The sequence below is a fragment of the Podarcis gaigeae genome (assembly GCF_964106915.1).
Source record: "Podarcis gaigeae genome assembly, chromosome: 1".
NCBI lineage: Eukaryota > Metazoa > Chordata > Lepidosauria > Squamata > Lacertidae > Podarcis > Podarcis gaigeae.
This window is the reverse complement of record NC_139678.1, coordinates 8,668,032-8,689,140: the sequence shown is the minus strand read 5'-3', so window position 1 is coordinate 8,689,140 and position 21,109 is coordinate 8,668,032. Positions and strand designations below refer to the sequence as shown.

General features: G+C 47.8%; 1 protein-coding gene across 4 annotated transcripts in view; it reads right to left on the bottom strand.

Annotated features, from left to right (window-relative positions):
- LRRC9 (leucine rich repeat containing 9) overlaps nucleotides 1-21,109 on the bottom strand; it is a 74,061-nt gene that overhangs the window by 21,346 nt on the left and 31,606 nt on the right. For all 4 annotated transcript variants that reach the window (XM_083730997.1, XM_083730995.1, XM_083730994.1 and 1 more), the window contains 9 exons: nucleotides 16,937-17,064; nucleotides 14,439-14,651; nucleotides 12,844-12,963; nucleotides 11,339-11,530; nucleotides 8,729-8,854; nucleotides 7,042-7,173; nucleotides 3,643-3,820; nucleotides 2,695-2,915; nucleotides 1,309-1,431 (listed from right to left, as the gene is read on the bottom strand). In XM_083730997.1, the coding sequence (XP_083587123.1) occupies nucleotides 1,309-1,431; nucleotides 2,695-2,915; nucleotides 3,643-3,820; nucleotides 7,042-7,173; nucleotides 8,729-8,854; nucleotides 11,339-11,530; nucleotides 12,844-12,963; nucleotides 14,439-14,651; nucleotides 16,937-17,064 (1,433 nt within the window). The remainder of the gene's footprint in view (nucleotides 1-1,308; nucleotides 1,432-2,694; nucleotides 2,916-3,642; nucleotides 3,821-7,041; nucleotides 7,174-8,728; nucleotides 8,855-11,338; nucleotides 11,531-12,843; nucleotides 12,964-14,438; nucleotides 14,652-16,936; nucleotides 17,065-21,109) is intronic.

Genomic DNA, 21,109 nt, shown 5'->3' with positions numbered 1-21,109 from the left:
GTGGTTAAGAGCAGTAGTCACGTAACCTAGGGAACCGGGTTCACGTCTCTTCCACCTGCAGCTGCTGAGTAACCTTGGACTAGTCACACTTCTTTGAAGTCTCTCAGCCCCACTCAGCTCACAGAGTGTTTGTTGTGGGGGAGGAAGGGAAAGGAGAATGTGAGCCGCTTTCAGACTCCTTAAAGGGAGTGAAAGGCGGGATATCAAATCCAAACTCTTCTTCTTCTCTTCTTCATTATTCGCAGAGTGTACACAGCACATCTGTGTTCCGTTGCTTCCTCCTGGGCTGTGTTCAGAAAGTGGTGTTGGGGGGTGAGTGTTCAGACCCCTGGGGTCTCACTTGTGGGGTGACTCAGGGTTCCGTTCTCTTCCCCCATGCTTTTCAACATTTACATGCAGCCGCTGGGAGAGCTCATCAGGGGGTTTGCGCTGGGTGTCCATCAATATGCGGATGATACCCAGCTCTACCTCTCAAACCAGAACCAGTGAAGGCGGTGAAGGTCTGGAGGCGGTTGGAGGATGGATGGCAGCTAACAGATTGAGGTTGAATCCTGACAAGACAGAAGTACTGTTTTTGGGGGACAGGAGGCGGGCAGATGTGGCGGACTCCCAGGTCCTGAATGGGATAACTGGCCCTGAAGGACCAGGTGCGCAGCCTGGGAGTCATTTTGGACTCACAGCTCTCCATGGAGGCACAGGTCAATTCTGTGTCCAGGGCAGCTGTCTACCAACTCCACCTGGTACGCAGGCTGAGACCCTACCGGCCCACAGACTGTCTCGCCAGAGTGGTGCATGCTCTAGTTATCTCTTGCTTGGACTACCTTTGAAGGTGACCTGGAAACTACAACTAATCCAGAATGTGGCAGCTAGACTGGTGACTGGGAGTGGCCGCCGAGACCACATAACAGTGGTCTTGGTCTTGAAAGACCTACATCGGCTCCCATTACGTTTTTGAGCGCAATTCAAAGTGTTGGTGCTGATCCTGAAAGCCCTAAACGGCCTCAGTCCAGTATACCTGAAGGAGCGTCTCCACCCCCATCGCTCTGCCCAGACACTGAGGTCCAGTGCCAAGGGCCTTCTGGTGGTTCCCTCACTGCGAGAACTCAACAATTTTGGGGGTGTCCTGGTTTTTCCTTTTTGAAATATGGCAACCCTACATTTGCCCCAAGGTCCCAATATTCAAGACAATATTCAACAAAGCACAATATTCAACACTGACTCTGTATTCTCTGATTGGGGCTGACTGCCTTCTTTGCTTATAAGACATAAAAGTTTTATACATATCCTTTATATAGAAAAGGAGCTCACCACTGCGGTGCCGTCCAAGGCTTTCAGAGATGGGATATGGAAAATTACAAAGAGGCGGTAGTTATCCTGCTTCCAAACGATCAGGTTTCCATACATGTCCAGGATGACCAGATTGTTTAGACCCTGGAAAAGGAGGCTGGTGTTATCAAGTGTCTGGTTCTCCTACTTTCCACCTTGCCACTGTGTGAACCCTACTAGTAAGGGGTTGGATGCTCCAAGCTTAGACCGCATGGCTTAAGCAAGCCATCTTTGTGTTTCTATACAATTTAGAAACTAAGTCTTACTGCCTGTGTTTTCTTACTGCTATATGGAAAAGCACATGAATCTGACCTTTGAAGGGTATGTAAGTAAACCAATTTTAACCTACCAAACTTGTGATTTCTTTCTACATTTTTTAAAAAATAATATTTATTACTTTTAAAGATTACAGAAAAGGAAAAGAAGAAGAAGAAAGACAAGAGAGAAAAGACAAAAAAGGAACAATACAATACAATATATAAACAATACAAAACACAACCTAAACACATTTAACTAAACACATTAAACTAAGCTAAACAAAACCCTAACCTACCCTAACCCTAAACAAAATAAAACAAAAACCATTAAAAAAAACCATACATCACAGCTTTTCCATACTCTATCTTTCATTCCCTTGTTTCCTCGATTTCCTCTCACCTCCCTTTTTGTATTCCACTTCTATTAATTGTTTCAGCAAATCCTTTCCATCTTTCTCTATTTTCTGTCATATTATAAATATCTTAACATATTTTTTATCCTTATTTTCCATTAAAACTAAGATTTCTTTCTACATTAAGGGAAGTAAGGGGAACTTTGGAAGCAACTTAGAAGGGGATATCTTTATCAGTGTAACAGCTTATATTTCCACACGTTACTTTGCTGCATATTTTGGGATTTTAAATCTCTACTGGGGCTCTCTCACCAAAGAGGAATTGCCCCAAACCTGGATCTAGGCATACGGAGAATTCTATTTTTATAACAGTACCATGTTTTATATTTTACCAAATACCAAAAACAAGAATTTCAAAGAATAGCTGTGTTTCCATTCGAGGGGTAACGGACTCAGCGGTTCACAATCCTTTCCCTTTGGCATGACGCTACACACTCACAAGGGTTTCATTCAGGTAGGTAGCCGTGTTGGTCTGACGCAGAGGAAATATATATAAAAAATTGTCCAGTAGCACCTTAGAGACCAACTCAATTTGTTGTTGGTATGAGCTTTCATGTGCATGCACACTTTTTGAGATCACCAGACCCTTATATATAGTGGGAGGGTGGGGTGGGGTTTTTCTCAGGAGGGTAGTAGGAGATGGGTGATTGACTTTCATTCACGCTTTTAAAGTGGTGATGTCCCGTCCCCCCCTTTACCTTCAACTGATATATTTCTTGGTTGGAGGAAATGTAGTTGTTGCTTATGTAGAGTTCAATGAGCGCATAGGCTTTTTGCAAGCCCGCCAACGTAGTGATCCGGTTGTTCTCCAGAGAGAGATAATGGAGGTGAGATAAGTTATCAAAAACATTCCTCTCCAGGCTGGTGAGGTGATTGTTGTTGGCGCTCAACCTCATGAGTTTGCAGAGCTTCGAAATGCCTGGGGAAGGGGAAGAAAGAACGTTTCTGGCGAGAGCTGTGACACAAGGGAACGAGCTTTCTCCATGGCTGCTTCCATATTGTGGAACTCCCTCCCTTAACAACAACAACGATGAAGGCCAAGTCCTTCCTGTTCAGACAGGTCTTTAAAAACTGACCCTGATGTTGGGAAAGAGGGAGGGCACAAGGAGAAGGGGACGACAGAGGACGAGATGGTTGGACAGTCTTCTCAAAGCTACCAGCATGAGTCTGACCAAACTGCGGGAGGCAGTGGAAGACAGGAGTGCCTGGCGTGCTCTGGTCCAGGGGGTCACAAAGAGTTGGACATGACTAAACGACTAAACAACAACAATAATAATAAACAAACAACTGTTGTTGAGACACTTCATTCCGAATCTGCGAGAAAGAGACAGAGGATGGTGACGGGTGGCTGTCCTGCCCACGCTGTGACATAAATCCTGGCTACACCCATGGACCCAGAAACAATTCAGAAGCCAGTGCCATCGAGTATCAAGGGCCCTGAACTGAAAGCTGCCCTTTCGAAGCGCTGCTTCTCCAAGACGGACGATCATGTGACGCCCTTCTCCTCCAGGAAATGGCAAAGCTCTTGCAAAAGCTGCCGCTGTGCAGAAGTGCTCCTGGCCCCAGCCTCCTCCCTGGGAGCGGAGCCAAGTCCAGGAACGCCCAAAGCTGTGGATATTCGGAACGGAGCATGCAAAATACCTTACCCTCGAGGGTTGTGATGCAGTTTCCATCTACCGTGAGCTCCTCCAGATTTTGGCAAGTATCCAGCCCTTCTATTTTAGTGAGGTTGTTGTTGCTAAAGGAGGCCCACCGCAAATTCTCCAGTTTGTCCAAGCCACTGATTCTGCTGAGATGTTGCCCGTCAAGGTCTAACACCGTGATCTGTTAGGGCGGGGAGGGGGGAGAGAGGAGAAAACACAATCATAACTGTATAACTCTGCTGAATCAATGAATTCGGGATTCTAGGTATGAGAGTCATCAGTGCACATGGTGTTTGGTGCACAGCCTATCCTACACTGAACGACAGACAGGAGCATATTTTATCTCATTGAATTTCACTGAGTCTTTTCTTCTTGTATAAAGCGACTAACAACTGTAATAAATAATAATACAGTGGTACCTCTGGTTGCGAACGGGATCCGTTCCAGAGGCCCGTTCGCAACATGAGCAGAACGCAACCCGCAGCTGTGCAGCTGCGGGTCCTGATTCGTCACTTCTGCGCATGCGCATATCGTCATTTTGCGCATCTGCGCATGCGGCGAAACCCGGAAGTAACCCTTTCCGGTACTTCTGGGTCACCATGGGACGCAACCTGAAAACACTCAACCTGAAGGAAACGCAACACGAGGTATGAGTGTAATGATAATAATAATCACTATTTCTATAGTTCAGTTTCTGTGAGTGTGTGTGCACACTGAGCGCTGCATTTTAACAATATGTACAGAGACTAATACCTGCCTAAATTCCGACTGATCGCCAACATTTTTAAATTTCTTATTGACACTTTAAAAAAGGATAAACCACAAAATGCAGTTCTGCCGTGCTGAATCATATCTCATTACTTGCTTTCATCCTCACAATAATGTGGGAATCTGGCTTCCCACGATTCCCATTTTACAGAGGTGGAGACAGAGGCAGTGAGACAGTGGCTTTCAAAAGATTCTCCCGTGGACACGTAACTGAGGTGTGTTATGGACCCATCTCTCTGAAACCCAGTAACTACCTCCCCGAGAACCCCCAGAGGTTTCTCTTTTCGCCTCTTGTTGCAATGCATATATGTTTTCAGCAAAAATGCGTCCTTCCTCCAATACGAATCACCTTTGGCACCGATGTCACACAGTGTAATGTTGACACCATGGGCTGAAACGTCCGCCTCTCTTGGCAGCCTCTGTGAATGCGCTTCCCTTAATGTACAAAGAGCAGAACGCTATGCTCATCTGCCCAAATGTGTTCTCCTCTAGCTATGCTATGCGCCGTGCAACAAATCGAACTGACAGAGGAGCTTTTAACCTTTTCTACATGGCAAATTAACATGATTCTGGATGATGGGCCACAACACAGACTGTGACAGGTCGAGGTGCCTGAGGATCTCCCTGGACTGCCTTGTCCAATGGCCTTATTTTGTGGAACGGACTACAAACGGTGGGTGGTCATTGAGGAGGGAGAATGAGAACTGTGCCCCTGTGCACTATGCTGAAAGGAGCTGGACCTGAGGTTTGTCCAGAGATCTTGGGAAATGGTTGCCTATCAGTCAGCTTGATGGGCCGTTAGCCTGACTGATCAGAGGAAGGCGGCTCCATTATAACCACAAACTGCTTACTCTGAGATGGAGCCACGGAAGGGTTTTTGGAACAGTCTGCTTTTATCTTATCTGTCAAACGCAAACTTTTCCGTTCCACCTGCTTCGTTCCAAAAATTCATTCCCAGTGCCCCCTACCCTTATTCAGAATAGCTGTTTCCACGAGCCACTAGGTAATATAATGACCCAATAAAATTCCAAAAAAGTAGCAGCTAACTGCACACTTATTTAATTAAAGCTAGTTTATTTACCGTATTTTTCGCTCCGTAAGACGGCACATTTTCCCTCCTAAAAAGTAAGGGGGAAATTGAGTGCGTCTTATGGAGCGAATGGCGCTGCGCAGAAAAGGAGAGCTACGCAGCGCCCCTTCAGCGAAGTGGGAGGAGGAATGGAGCCCCTTCTGTTCCTCCTCCCGCTTCGCTGAAGGGGCGCTGCACAGCTCTCCCTCTATGCGCAGTGCCTGTCCTGGAAGCCGAAGGAGGAACAGAAGGGTCTCCCTCTCAGAGCGGGAGAACTGCAGAGCGCCCCTTCAGTGACGCTCCTGTCCTGGCTTCTGCCTTAGCCGTGCGCAGCCCTTTCGGGCAGGGGGAGCCTTCATCCCGCTGCCCTGAAGAGGCTTGGCGCGGTTATCTCAGAAGCCAGAACAGCCAAACAGTATCCCAGAAGCCAGATCCCTCTTGCTGTTCTGGCTTCTGGGATTCAGAATAATTTTTTCTTGTTTTCCTCCTCCCAAAACTAGGTGCGCCTTATGGTCTGGTGCGTCTTTTGGAGCGAAAAATACGGTAATTCAACAAAACTTGATGAACCTGATGCAGTGATGCCAGCCTTCCAAGGGCTGACAGTTGTGTACACCTCCAGCAGCCCCCTTGCCTCTAGCACCCCCCCATAATCATCCTACTGAACCCCCTGGGGGGGGCAGTACTGCCCCCTCTGGGAGTCACAGCGTTAAAGAGACCCAGCTATCTTTTTCTCCTATGGAGTGGAGGAATCATAGAATCATAGAGTTGGAAGAGACCACAAGGGCCATCGAGTCCAACCCCCTGCCAAGCAGGAAACACCATCAGAGCACTCCTGACATATGGTTGTCAAGCCTCTGCTTAAAGACCTCCAAAGAAGGAGACTCCACCACACTCCTTGGCAGCAAATTCCACTGTCAAACAGCTCTTACTGTCAGGAAGTTCTTCCTAATGTTTAGGTGGAATCTTCTTTCTTGTAGTTTGGAACCATTGCTCCGTGTCCACTTCTCTGGAGCAGTAGAAAACAACCTTTCTCCCTCCTCTATGTGACATCCTTTTATATATTTGAACATGGCTATCATATCACTCCTTAACCTCCTCTTCTCCAGGCTAAACATGCCCAGCTCCCTTAGCCGTTCCTCATAAGGCATCGTTTCCAGGCCTTTGACCATTTTGGTTGCCCTCCTCTGGACACGTTCCAGTTTGTCAGTGTCTTTCTTGAACTGTGGTGCCCAGAGCTGGACACAGTACTCCAGGTGAGGTCTGACCAGAGCAGAATACAGTGGCACTATTACTTCCCTTGATCTAGATGCTATACTCCTATTGATGCAGCCCAGAATTGCATTGGCTTTTTTAGCTGCTGCGTCACACTGTTGGCTCATGTCAAGTTTGTGGTCAACCAAGACTCCTAGATCTGGTTCTAAGAGGCATCTGCAGGAGAGTCCTCTAGAGTTAGAGAATGGCAATGGGGGTGGCGCAGCAGGCCCCAGAAGTGGTGGACCTGCTCACAAAATTTCAGGAGATCTGATTTTACGAGCACGTGGTATTTGATAAGCTTTTCCCCTTACCCGAGAAGGCCAGTTGTTCTGAAACACGTCCACTCTGTTCTTGCTAATCTGGGTCAGGATCACGGCCTGAGGAAGGATGCTCAGTATGCGAAGCCTGTCTTGGTCCGTCCGAGAATTCTCCACCAGAGATGCCTGGAGGAATGAAACCACCGGAATGAAGGCAAACAGCAAACGAACGTGCAGCGACGTAACCCAATCAAATCACCCTCGGAGACATATTTAAAGCAAATGTGTGTGAGAGTGGGGATTTCCTGCCCTCTCCCAACCTTGCTCAGTCCGCTCATTTCTGGGTAGGCCAAGCATACTTTCGTTTTTCTAAAAAGCTTGCAAGGTGGATGAAGAAACTCACTGCTGGAGAGACCATCAGCTTAACAGAAAACTAACTCTGCCTATCTCCACTGGCCTGTGGCTCTCCCAGCTGTTACTGGACTGCAACTCCCATCATCCCTCGCTATTGGCCCATGCTGGCTGGGACTGATGGGAGATGGGGTCCAATAGCATGCAGAGGCTTCCCTTGAGACTGACCCAGAAACTCCAGCGGGTGCAGAATGCCGCAGCAAGATTCCTTATGGGGTCCTCGCCGCGGGATCACATTCACCCAGTGCTATACCAGCTGCACTGGCTCCCGGTGGAGTACAGGATCAGGTATAAGGTGCTGGTTTTAACCTTTAAAGCCCTATACGGCCTAGGACCCTTGTACCTATGGGACCGCCTCTCCTGGGTCTGCAGCTCAGAGTATGGGGTGATTGTGGAAATCCTGGTGGACATACGTACAGGACCCAAATGGATCTCCTGCTGCATATCCTTTGCGCATTCCCTCTTGGGAATGCCCACCAAACAAAGTCTGGTCAGAATTGAGTACACACTTCCAGACTTAACGCTAAATCCTGGCAAATGAGCCATCCTAGCCGCTAGAGGGCCTTGAAAATTTGTGTCCCGGGCTTCTTTTACTCGTCTACCCATGTACTGTCTGAAACTCAAAGGGCACATGCGTTGTCAAGTGTGAAATATATTGGCATTATTCCCAGTTCTGCTACCCCACTCAGGGCGGTGTTTACCCGGGGGTGCAAGGGGTGCGGGGAACCCGGACGCCAAATTTGGGGGGGGGGGGCGGGCACCAGGCTCCTGCCGCTGAAGCCGCCTAAACTCTTAACTATCTACCTGTTATGAAATAATAAATAATTTTGATGAAGCTAGAAAAACAAAATGCATATATATCTAGGTATTACTGAAATGTATACCCACTGTTTCACTAAAGGGCTTTCAACTTTGTGCACTCATTTACCAAACATGTGCTGTGCCAGCGGTGGCGCTTGTCATTCACAACAGCACCGTGCACGTGAAATTTGGGGGTGCTGGGCGGATCTTCGCACCCTGGCGGCACATAGGCTAAAGACAGCGCTGACCCCACTATGCCTTGCTCCCCTCCCCCTAAAGGTTTGCCCATGAGGAGATGCCCCACTTGGGCCGAAAACTCTTTTTATTGTTGTACTTTAATCTAGTTTTTAAGTTGTATTTTAATCAGTTGTTTTTAAGTTGTATTTTAATCAATTGTTTTTATACCTGGTGTTAGCCGCCCTGAGCCCAGTCTTGGCTGGGGAGGGCGCGGTATAAATAAAATTTATTAATATTATTTATTATTCCTTGCTGCTGCCTTAAATGATTAAACAAACCCAGGCTGTCTAACCTGCGTGATTTTTGAGTCTGCCATGAACTGGATGGCAGCTGCCGCCTCATCCTCAGTGATCAGAAGTCCGTCAAGGTGAGTCAGAGCCCTCAGCTGGCCAATCACACTCAAGCGTACGGAGGCTGGCTGGGGGGGGGGGGGAGAGAGAAAAACAAGAGTGGGATGACCTTGGATGGAAGCATTCAGTGGTGTGGGATATATCTTCACTGAAGCAGTCAAGTACAACATTTTCCTGTTGCCTAGAGTGGACACACAGGGGAATGTGGCTCCAGCCAGGGAGGACTTCCTGTCATACCTGTTCTGGAGTCACCTCTCCTTGTGTTTGACCAGGTAGATGGGCGTGACCCTAGCTGACTCTGTAAAATGGCTAGCCATGCCGCCATCTCCCCTTTTTCCATTTTCTCCTTTCAAGCTTCTCTCTTTGTGATGGCCTGGGAATCGGACTCAGAGGGTTAACCTGAGGAATCTCAGCCTGCACAGGAGTCCCTGCCTCCAGGGCCGGCTGAGCCGGGGCTGGGACTTGAACCTGAAGGGCCCTCACCCCTGTGCCGGATCCTCAGGTGCAGGCACCAGGTGAGTCTGCTCTGGCTCCTGAGGGGGTGGAAGACCCATTGCCTGCAGGTGCTCCACTCTCAGCACCGTCAGAGGAAGATGAGGTTGCCTCTGGGTCCAGTAACCCTCCAGCCTCTCCTGAACTGCAGAGGCTCAGGGCAGAGAGGCACAGGGAACTAAGTTCCCGCAGGAGGAGTGCTCGCCTCCAGGCCAGGAGAGGTGAGTCACCAGAGGGTCGGGGCTGCCCTATGCCTCAGGGCAGATAAAAGCCAGCCAGCCCCAGTCCCAGGTTGCAGGACCAACATTGTTGGCAACCTGTTCCTGCCTGCACCCTGTCCTGCTCTTCTGCCAGAGTTCCTGACCTCACCTGACTCCCTGCCTTGGACTCAGCTACAGCTTTGACGGACAGACCCCATACCACACCCTCAACCTCGGACTGGACTCGGACCATGCCGCACGGTAACCCCCCGGGACCAGCACACTCTTGGACCTCCTCTTCTGGCTCTTAGCCAGCACATGGCTCATCCTTACAGAGGATGGAAACTACAAGGCAGAAAGTCTGAGGCCCAGCTCAGATTTCTTTTCTCTGCAAATGTAACTGTAAGCACAAGATAAAGCCTGCCTTCAGAGCACTGCTGTGAGCTGAATGTAAGTAAACTTTACTCTTGCTTTTAAAGAAGACTGTCGTGTTGTTATTATTTTAAGAGGGAAATAAAAGGGGAAACTTACCTGGAACAAGCCAGACTGGAGAAGCCAGATTGGTTTGCTTAATTTAAACGATTCTAACGAATCCATCAACTTGCTTCCAGCAATCTGCAAGGGAATGTGCTCTTCGGCTTGCTCACTAGCGTAAGTGAGGAGGGATAATATTTAATCCGTGTATCCTCTCCTACTTGCCTCAGGATTCCCGCAGGTGGTGGCTCCTACCCCAAAGGACAAGTTATCCCAGGCCCTGCATTGGTCACCTTCCATGGACATTTGTGTTTACCAAGGCGTAGGGATGGAGGAAATATGCGACGCCGTTTGCATTTTATTGAGAAGCTACCAGATTTAGTCCTGCCATTATGGCTATATTGCTTTTAGTTCTTTTATTAGTTCTTATTTATGTTTTGCTGTTTATTCCTCTCTTTGGCCCATCTTATTGGGAAAGCAACGTATAAACGACTGAGGGTGCAATGAGATTAAGGGCCACTATCTGAACGATAATCTTGGTCATTTGATTGCCCTTTTTACCCATTGCTGACTTTTTATTTGTATCAGGGGTCCCCTTTACCCCTTTATTGCTTGTTTTATGTTGCTATGGCCATTGGCTAATATGAATAAAGTTTCTCCTAATCTTAACGTATAAACGAGCCAACTAAATGGACAGCAAATGAAAGGAGCAGCAAATGAAATTCAGCACGGCCTTCTCTAATGCACTACTATAATAATAATTAATAATAATAATAATAATAATAATAATAATAATAATTTATTATTTATACCCTGCCCATCTGGCTAGGTTTCCCCAGCCACTCTGGGTGGCTTCCAACAGAATATTAAAACACAATACTCTATTAAACATTAAAAACTTCCCTAAACAGGGCCGCCTTCAAATGACTTCTAAAAGTCTGGTGGTTGTTTTCCTCTTTGACATCTGGTGGGAGGGCGTTCCACAGGGCGGGTGCCACCACCGAGAAGGCCCTCTGCCTGGTTCCCTGTAACTTGGCTTCTCGCAGGGAGGGAACCACCAGAAGGCCCTCAGAGCTGGACCTCACTGTCCGGGCAGAACGATGGGGGTGGAGACACAGGAGGGGAAAGTAACTTCCGCAACAGCATCATATCCAACACAGAAGTAGCTGCAGGATGTGGGGAACCTCTGGCAACATCTGCAGGCCAGAGGCTCCCCATCGCTGCCGTCCTATAACAACACTCACAGCAGAAACAGGGAATTGTCCTGGTAGCATTAACAAAGACCTGTGCTAATGGGGCTTACTTGAAAGGCAGGACTGAAGTAAAAAGAAAAGACCCCAGTTTTGTGGGGGGGGTTTTGTTTCGTTACAAGTTCAGGAGATCTACCTTATGCCAGGGGTTATGACGAATATCGAGACTGAGCACCATGGGGGTATGTTTTCGTAAGACGCCAATTTCCTCCCCGGCCTTCTTCAGTTGGTTCCAGCTCAAGTCCAAATACTTCAGTTTGTTTAGGCCTCTGATGCCCTCCAGGGTGATCACGTGGTTATGGCTGGCGTCAAAATATTCCAGGTTTGGCTGCAACGGAAGTAAGAAGTGTAAGGATGACTTGAAAAGCAAGCAGCTAAGAAACTATTTTTTGCTCTATGACTCACTTTTTCCCTCCTAAAAAGTAAGGGGGAATGTGTGTGCGTCTTATGGAGCGAATGCAGGCTGAGCAGCTATCCCAGAAGCCAGAACAGCAAGAGGGATTGCTGCTTTCACTGCGCAGTGATCCCTCTTGCTGTTCTGGCTTCTGAGATTCAGAATATATTTTTTCTTGTTTTCCTCCTCCAAAAACTAGGTGCGCCTTGTGGTCTGGTGCGTCTTATAGAGCGAAAAATACGGTAATTTGTTTGCAGAACAATGTGCATGGTATTACGATTGTATTGGGTGGTTTGACAGTGGAACTGCATTTCTTGGTGCAGAAAGTACTGATCTGAAGTGTAGAGATCTTTCCTATTCTATTCTATTCTATAGCATAGCTGTTTCCTTTTTTTTAAGGGAAATTCCCTTATTCTGAATAGGATTCCTTGCAAGAAAAGGGAAAAGTTGACAGCTATGTTCAAGAGGGTTCTGGAAGCTTCTCTGTGTGAAAGAAACAAGCAGAAGGTTCATGATGTTTGGGTTATTCCTTCAGAGAAGCTGAGTACAGCTGGCTTAAACTGGTTCTGTCATCTCTTCTGTCAAGGTCATGGAGACTATAATAATGCCAGAAGGAGCCTGGGTTTCACTTTCTCTTTTTATCTCTTTTCCTTCTGCTGTGGTGTTCTGTACATAGCATGCTTAGTGTTCAGACTTATTATAAGTTATTGCAAATTTGAGTTAAGTCTGCTGCAACTGGATTTTTTATGGACATTGCCAACCCTGAATGTATTGGATTTGTGACCATTGTGCTCATTTGCCTTCAGTAGCAGTAAAGCTTTGCTGGATGAAATATTAATTGCCTCTGGTCTATTTCTTGAGAATCCTGCAACAGGTTTAAGTTTTTACTCTGCTAACTATACATTGGAGTTCTGCTCTGGATCAATATTGAGTAGAATTTCACACCACAGTCTCCCTCGGAAAGTGGTAGACTCTCCTTCCTTGGAGGTTTTTAAGCAGAGGTTGGATGGCCATGCAGGGGGTTCGTCTAGATGACCCTTGGGGTCCCTTCCAACTCTTCAATTCTGTGATCTATGAAGTCACATCAAAGGTTTTAAGCAGATAAATATTATATCCAATGATGTCCAAAGACTTGTGTTTGTGAAAAGCTCCCTTCACTCCAGGGCTTTTTCACTTTGTGCCTTAAGTTTAATTTTTACAAACATACCCACTCTAATGAGAAAAAAATATAGCCGCGTTACTCTTACCAAGTGGTAAACGTCATCTAAACAGGTGAATTCGTTAAAACTAATGATGAGTTTGCGAAGCCCGGTGAGCTTGGAAATGTCTCGGAGTTTGCTCAGCCTGTTTCCATGCAGATTCAGAATCTGCGTTGAAAGAGAAGAGGGGATTGAATATTCTTCTGCATGCAAGGCGGCTGCTACCCTGCCACTGAGCCACAACAATATCTGGAGGGTATCAGATTGGGACTGAAAATTTTATTATGGGGTTGGGCTTCTGCATTGCTCTGCTGCATTGGTCCTCTTGCTTTGTTAAAAAGAGAAAAAGAAAAAAACCAAGCTCTGCCCCTTTTCAGTATAATTGGGACAGTTCCATGTTTAGTCACATCTGGCCCTAAAAGCCTTGCTAGAAAAACTCTCCCCTCTTCACCATTGCAATGCAGAGGCAGTGTGGCCTAGTGGCTAGAGCGGGAGGCCAGGGGTTCATATCCCCACTAAGCTCGCTGGGTGACTATGGCTAGTCACTATGTCTTGGCGTAACCTACCTCCCAGGGATGTTGTGAGGATAAAATGGAAGCCGGGGGGCGGGGAGGGGGGGGCGGAGAACCACACATGATTGTTTGAGGAAATGTGAGATATAAATGCAACAATACATTAAAAGACAATGAAGCTACATTCTCTTCTCCTTCCACCTCCACTGCCAGGAGATTCTTCAGTCTGACTCCTTACCACCATGCACCTGTGAAATCTTGACCTGTCTAGACAGTGGCGTAGCGTGGGGGGTGCAGGGGGGCCCGGCCGCACCGGGCGCAACATCTGGGGGTTAGGGTTAGGGGGCGCAAATCCACGAGTTAGGGGGTGCAAATTACTTGCCTTGCCCCGGGTGCTGACAACCCACGCTACGCCATTGTGTCTAGAGAGGTGCAAGGAGACTGTGGTGGTTTTTTAAATTTATTCCTTATTGAAGGGGGTGAAAGAATTTTGTACCCAGTATAAAATTAGAAGTGCACAAGGTAAAAAAAAAGATGTGCAAATAACAACAATGGTTCAGATACACTCGTGTTAAAGAAAGAGGGACACATACATACAAAGTTATAAGCTTACAAGGTATATACCGTATTTTTCACTCTATAAGATGCACTTTTTCCCTCCTAAAAAGTAAGGGGAAATGTGTGTGTGTCTTATGGGGCGAATGCAGGCTGCACAGCTATCCCAGAAGGCAGAACAGCAAGAGGGATTGTTGCGCAGCGCAAGCAGCGCTCCCTCTTGCTGTTCTGACCGCTTCGCTGGAGATGCGCTGAGCAGCTTTTTCTCTCTGCTCAGCGCCCCTTCAGCAAAGCAGGAGGAGAAACAGAGCCCCTTCCATTTCTCCTCCCGCTTTGCTGAAGGGGCACTGCGCAGAGAGAGAGAGAATATTTTTTTTCTTGTTCTCCTCCTCTAAAACTAGGTGCGTCTTATGGTCGGGTGCGTCTTATAGAGCGAAAAATACGGTAAGTGGTGTGGCAAGGCAAAAACAAAAGTCCCCCCAACTTCAGGGAACGGGAAGAGTTTGCGGTCTCCTTTGGAACCAGCACCGTGTCGCTTCGATTCTTTAAGAACACCAAGTAACAGAACCTGCTCACCATTATCTGACTGTAGATGTTGGCCTTGGCTACCGCCAGCACTGTCTTTTCATCCAGGCAAACGATTTTGGGCTTGGGCTTAATGATAGGCTTCATGCTTAGAACTTCGTCGTCGCGTTGCAAATCCCGAGAAAGCACAAATCCTGCCGAGTTTCTCCTTCCTTCCTCCCCGGTCACGTTGCTGAGCGACGAGAACAGAGGCTCCACTTTGACCTAGGCAGAAGACCCAGAGCTTTCTCTTTTTGCCACAGCTTGTTACTGCATTTCCTTTGTTTAACTAAACAGATATATAAACAAGCTAAGCGAGAGTCATAAAGATGCTTCAGTGCAACACTCAGCATGGGGGTGGGTGGGGGGAAGCTGCATCAATAGGAGTATAGCATCTAGATCAAGGGAAGTAATAGTGCCACTGTATTCTGCTCTGGTCAGACCTCACCTGGAGTACTGTGTCCAGTTCTGGGCACCACAGTTCAAGAAGGACACTGACAAACTGGAACGTGTCCAGAGGAGGGCAACCAAAATGGTCAAGGGCCTGGAAACGATGCCTTATGAGGAACGGCTAAGGGAGCTGGGCATGTTTAGCCTGGAGAAGAGGAGGTTAAGGGGTGATATGATAGCCATGTTCAAATATATAAAAGGATGTCACATAGAGGAGGGAGAAAGGTTGTTTTCTGCTGCTCCAGAGAAGCGGACACGGAGCAATGGATCCAAACTACAAGAAAGAAGATTCCACCTAAACATTAGGAAGAACTTCCTGACAGTAAGAGCTGTTCGACAGTGGAATTTGCTGCCAAGGAGTGTGGTGGAGCCTCCTTCTTTGGAGGTCTTTAAGCAGAGGCTTGACAACCATATGTCAGGAGTGCTCTGATGGTGTTTCCTGCTTGGCAGGGGGTTGGACTCGATGGCCCTTGTGGTCTCTTCCAACTCTATGATTCTATGATTCTATTAAGCCTGTGATTCTCCAGGCGTCGTTGGACTATAGCTTTCATCATCCAACATCTGGAGGGCCAAAGGCTCCCAGCTCCTGACTTAGGAGGACCAAAAAATCCTCACTGAATTTGACCCTTTGCAAATTAGCTTGGATTCCAACTGCTGAAGTGGGGGTGAGCCCCTTTAATTAAAGGCAGAGCTTGCTAATTGAGAAAGATGTGGCCATGCATAGGTGGTGCAATGAGTGTGTGCTATCCGTTAGAATTCCTGCTCTGTGATTGCAGTCATGGGATTTTTGTCTTTCACATGATGGTATGTGTTTTGCCTCCACAGAATGGGAAGTGACAGAGACAGGATGTTTGTGTTACTGTGTTCCGTGAAGTGGGACTACTGTCCTTTGTTCTTTTTCTCTTTGTTGTCTGATGCTAGAGAGAGAGAGGGAGCCATATTGCAGTGCTCTGTGTGTGTTTATATGAAAATAAAGTAGATTAGCCAAAATACCGAGTTGCTGAGGTCTGTCACGCATGATGCGCAAACTCTGCGGATCCCTAAGTGTGCCGGTGTCAGTTGACATTGGTCGCTGTGATGTTCGGGCAGAAGAAAGCTTATGAAGCTCCTGAACGTTCGACCAGGAGGGAAGGAACATGCCAGTTGGGCATGTGTCTCTGCCAGGGTCCTACTCAAGTGTAGGCTGAACTCCTGATACTATCTGTCCATTTCAGTTTCGTAGACTTGGAAGGTAGCCCCAGTGATCATTTAGTCCAACCCCTTGCAATGCAGGAATCTCGACTCAAGGATCCCTGACAGATGGCATCCAACCTCTGCTTAACAACCTCCAAGGGAGGAGAGACCACCACCTTCTGAAGGAACCTGTTCCACGACCAAACAGCTCTTACTGTGGTGTGGCATACATTTCCGTCGTGTGGCCCCTTTAATTGCAGGGGCAAGCTGCTGAGCCCGTACCACAGCTAGCACTGCCACTGTGGCGGCAGCAGTGGTAGCAGTGGCAACAGTAAGCAATGCATTCCTTGTGGGACAGATCTGCTGCCCTGTAGATGCTAGCGCCTGAGGCAGCCAGGTCACCTTGCCTCATGGGTGGGCCGGCCCTGACTAAATGGCAGCAGCTCCTCAGGATGCATGATAATTCTTTAGGTAAAAGTTAAAAATGGTAAAGGACCCCTGGACAGTTAAGTCCAGTCAAAGGCGACTATGGGGTGTGGTGCTCAACTTGCTTCAGGCCGAGGGAGCCGGCATCTGTCCACAGACAGCTTTCCGAGTCATGTGGCCAGCAGGGCTAAACTGCTTCTGATGCAATGGGACACCGTGATGGGAGTCGGAGTGCACAGAAATGCCATTTCCCTTCCCGCCGCAGTGGTACCTATTTATCTACTTGCACTGGTGTGCTTTCGAACTGCTAGGTTGGCAGGGACAGAGCAACAGGAGCTCACCCCGTCGCAGGGATTCGAACTGCCGACGTCTGATCGGCAAGCCCAGGCACATTTGCTGAGGGGATCTCTACACTAGCCCCTCCGTGCTGAAGGCATTGCTAGGGAGCAGGAAGCGCGTACCAACGTGATGTACTCAAACTCCACGATGTACTCGGGCAGAACCAGTTCGTGATCAAACACAAACCACTCGCACTGTCGCAGGTTGCAGTCGCAGTTCTTGTAGTCGAGGGAAGAGCAGACTTCTGAAGCTGAAAGGCAAGAACAGGAATGGCGGATTCTCTTACAGATTCCCCACCCTTCCGGTTACTGAAGTTTTGAAATTGTAAGAACAGGAGACATTTCCAGAAGGAAAATAAGAAAGAGAGGAGAGAAGGAGAGCCCGCAGGATCAGGCCAATGGCCCACCTAGTCCAGCATCCTCTTCTCACAGTGGCCAACCAGGTGTCCAGGGGAAACCCACAAGAAAAGTTCCTGAGCACAAGACCAATACTATCCTGTGGTTTCCAGCTGCCTCCAGCTCCACCACAGCTAGAAGCCATCAGTAGACCTCTGCCCCACACAACAGCAGAGGTTTGGGACCAGAGTTTTTCTCCACTTAGATGAGCTGCCTCCCTGGGTGGACAGACCCTATTTGCCCCTGCACAGCATGTGCAGAAACCACCTTCTCATTGTTTATTAGATTGATATGCCGCCCTTCGTTGTAAGATCTCAGGACGGTTCACCGAATAAAAGACAGGATGAAAATGAGGAAGTCGTTAAAAACAAAGCAATAAGAAACAAACCTATAGTCATGTAAAGCATCCTCAATAAACACACGAGAAGTAACCAACTGTGTTCTTAGATAAATATAGTTACAGATAGGTAGCCGTGTTGGTCTGCCATAGTCAAAACAAAAAAAATTCCTTCCAGTAGCACCATAAAGACCAACTAAGTCAGTTCTTGGTATGAGCTTTCGTGTGCATGCACACGAAAGCTCATACCAAGAACTGACTTAGTTGGTCTTTAAGGTGCTACTTAGATAAATATGATATACAGTGGTACCTCGGGTACATATGCTTCAGGTTACAGACTCCGCTAACCCAGAAAAATTACCTCGGGTTAAGAACTTTAGGATGAGAACAGAAATTGTGCAGCAGTGGCGCAGCGGTAGCAGGAGGCCCCATTAGCTAAAGTGGTCTTCAGGTTAAGAACGGACCTCCAGAACGAATTAAGTCCTTAACCTGAGGTACCTCTGTAACTCATAAAGTTCAACAACCGAACAAAGCATGACATGAGCCAACAGTGTGACGCAGCAGCTAAAAAAGCCAATGCAATTCTGGGCTGCATCAATAGGAGTATAGCATCTAGATCAAGGGAAGTAATAGTGCCACTGTATTCTGCTCTGGTCAGACCTCACCTGGAGTACTGTGTCCAGTTCTGGGCACCACAGTTCAAGAAGGACACCGACAAACTGGAACGTGTCCAGAGGAGGGCAACCAAAGTGGTCAAAGGCCTGGAAACGATGCCCTATGAGGAACGGCTAAGGGAGCTGGGCATGTTTAGCCTGGAGAAGAGGAGGTTAAGGGGTGATATGATAGCCATGTTGTTTTCTGCTGCTCCAGAGAAGCGGACACGGAGCAATGGATCCAAACTACAGGAAAGAAGATTCCACCTAAACATTAGGAAGAACTTCCTGACAGTAAGAGCTGTTCGACAGTGGAATTTGCTGCCAAGGAGTGTGGTGGAGTCTCCTTCTTTGGAGGTCTTTAAGCAGAGGCTTGACAACCATATGTCAGGAGTGCTCTGATGGCGTTTTCTGCTTGGCAGGGGGTTGGACTCGATGGCCCCTGTGGTTTCTTCCAACTCTATGATTCTATGATCAGATCATTTTCTAGTCAGTTCATGCATAAGGTCCACCCGTGTAATGGTGTCTATTCCACCTGTCTGTTCATAAAGTCCAAACAATCCACATGAAAGGTTGTTACAGTTCCACAAAATCCTTTCACAGTCTAGACAAGGATTTCCAGAATATTGGCCTTGTTTTGCTATCCTGGGCTTCTTCAGTAGTTAAAGAACTAAGTGTGATTATACCCCCCCTTTTTTGCCAAACGACGCACTAAGTCACTAAAAGATATATTGGTGCATATGGATTTAAAACCAACACCCATACAACGTACGTTGTCTGGTCCTCCACGTGGTTTCTTTAAATGTGGGCACTGTGCCTCCTGCAAATATGCTCTGCAGGTAAAAGAGTTTAACAACAAAGAAGGTTTTAAGTTCTGATCTGATCCACTGGGTCGTCTGCTTGTTTGGTTGTTGAACTTTATGAGTTACTTCTGTTGAAATTTGATACAATGAATAGTATACCTTATTTATTAGGAACACAGCTGGTTAAATCTTGTTAAAAACAAAGCAGCAAAAACAATAACCCACCCACCTCCCTTCCTGCAGAAACATTTAAAAAGGCTGTAGAGCGTTAATCAGCCAAAGGCCTGGTTGAAGAGGAACGTTTCCGCCTGGCGCCTAAAGGTATATAGTGAAGGTGCCAGACGAGTCACCCTGGGGAGAGCATCCCACAAACGGGGAGACACTGCGGAGGAGGCCAGTTTTCCCGTTGCCCATTGCAGCCTGTCTTTGCATGCAGGGGAAGCCCCTAACTCACTGAGGATTTAAGACCAGTCGAAGCCATTTCCTGGGGTGTGGCTGCTGCTGCATGCTGACAGCTTCTGGGAGCTGAGTGCAGGGCAGAGACCAAACAAGTCTCCCACCAGAGGTACTACCCCTCCCTTAACACCCCCACACCCCATCCCACATATGCTTTCGAGAAAAATAGAATCGTAGAGTCCAGTCCAACCCCCGCCAATACAGGAATATACAGCTGCCCCGTGTGGGGATCGAACCTGCAACCTTGGCATCATCAGCACCACGCTCTAGGCAATCTAGGTATCCAGGCTGCTCCAAGAGGGTCTGCACCTGTCACAAGAGCTCTGCTAGAACAGGACAAAGGCCCATCTAGTCCGGCAACCCTTTCTAAATAAGGTTACCAGACGTCCCCATTTCCCAGGGACAGTCCCCAGATTTACAAAATCCTATCTTTCCTACTGAAGTTGAAAAGTGTCCCCAGATTCATTGAAAAAAATCTGGTAATCTTATTCTAACATTCACCAGCCAAATGCCCATGGGAAGCGTGCAAGGGAGGTCCAGGCACAACAGCCCTTTTGCCCCACTTGGGATTCCCTGTGGCTCATATTCAGAGGCATATCTCCTCCGACAGCGGAGGCAGAACGTCGCCACCATTGCTGCGAGCCACACCATCCCAAGCACGGGTGTGGCGCTTACTTCCATCTTCCCACTTTCTCTGTACTAGGGCAGATCACGACTTTTGGAGCACAACAAAGCAGGAAAAGAAGGCAAAGGTTTCAAATAAATGCAGAGGCTTCATGTTTGAGGCTGGATCTCCCTCTAGTGGCTACTCGCTGCCTTGCTATTTTCTTCCGGTAGCAGTAAAGGCAAAGGTAAAGATAAAGGGACCCCTGACCATTAGGTCCAGTCCTGACCGACTCTGGGGTTGCGGCGCTCATCTCGCTTTATTGGCCGAGGGAGCCGGCGTACAGCTTCCGGGTCATGTGGTCAGCATGACTAAGACGCTTCTGGCAAACCAGAGCAGCGCACAGAAACACCATTTACCTTCCCGCCGGAGTGGTACCTATTTATCTACTTGCACTTAAGGGTGCTTTCGAACTGCTAGGTGGGCAGGAGCTGGGACCGAACGACCGGAGCTCACCCCGCCACGGGGATTCAAACTGCCGACCTTGCGATCAGCAAGTCCTAGGCACTGAGGTTTTACCCACAGCGCCACCTGCGTCCCAGGGAAGTCAGAGCAACACTCTATTCTGCCTTAGTCAGACCACACCTAGAACACTGTGTCCAATTCAGGGAACCCCAATTTAAGAAGGATGTTGACAAGCTGGAACGTGTGCAGAGGACGGCAGCCAAGATGATCCATGGTTTGGAAACCAAGCCTGATGAGGAACGGTTGAAGGAGCTGGGTATGTTTAGCCTGGAAAAGAGGAGGCTAAGAGGTGACATGACAGCCATCTTCAAATGTCTCAAGGGCTGTCACATGCAAGATGGAGCAAGCTTGTTTTCTCCTGCTCTGGAGGGTAGGGTCCAAACCAATGGATTCAAGTTATAAGAAAGGAATAACTTTCTGACAGTAAGACCTGTTCGCCAGTGGAAAGGACTCCTTCTGGAGGTGGTGGATTCTCCTTCCTTGTGTGGGAATGTTCAGGGATGCGGGAGAGGATATACTGTC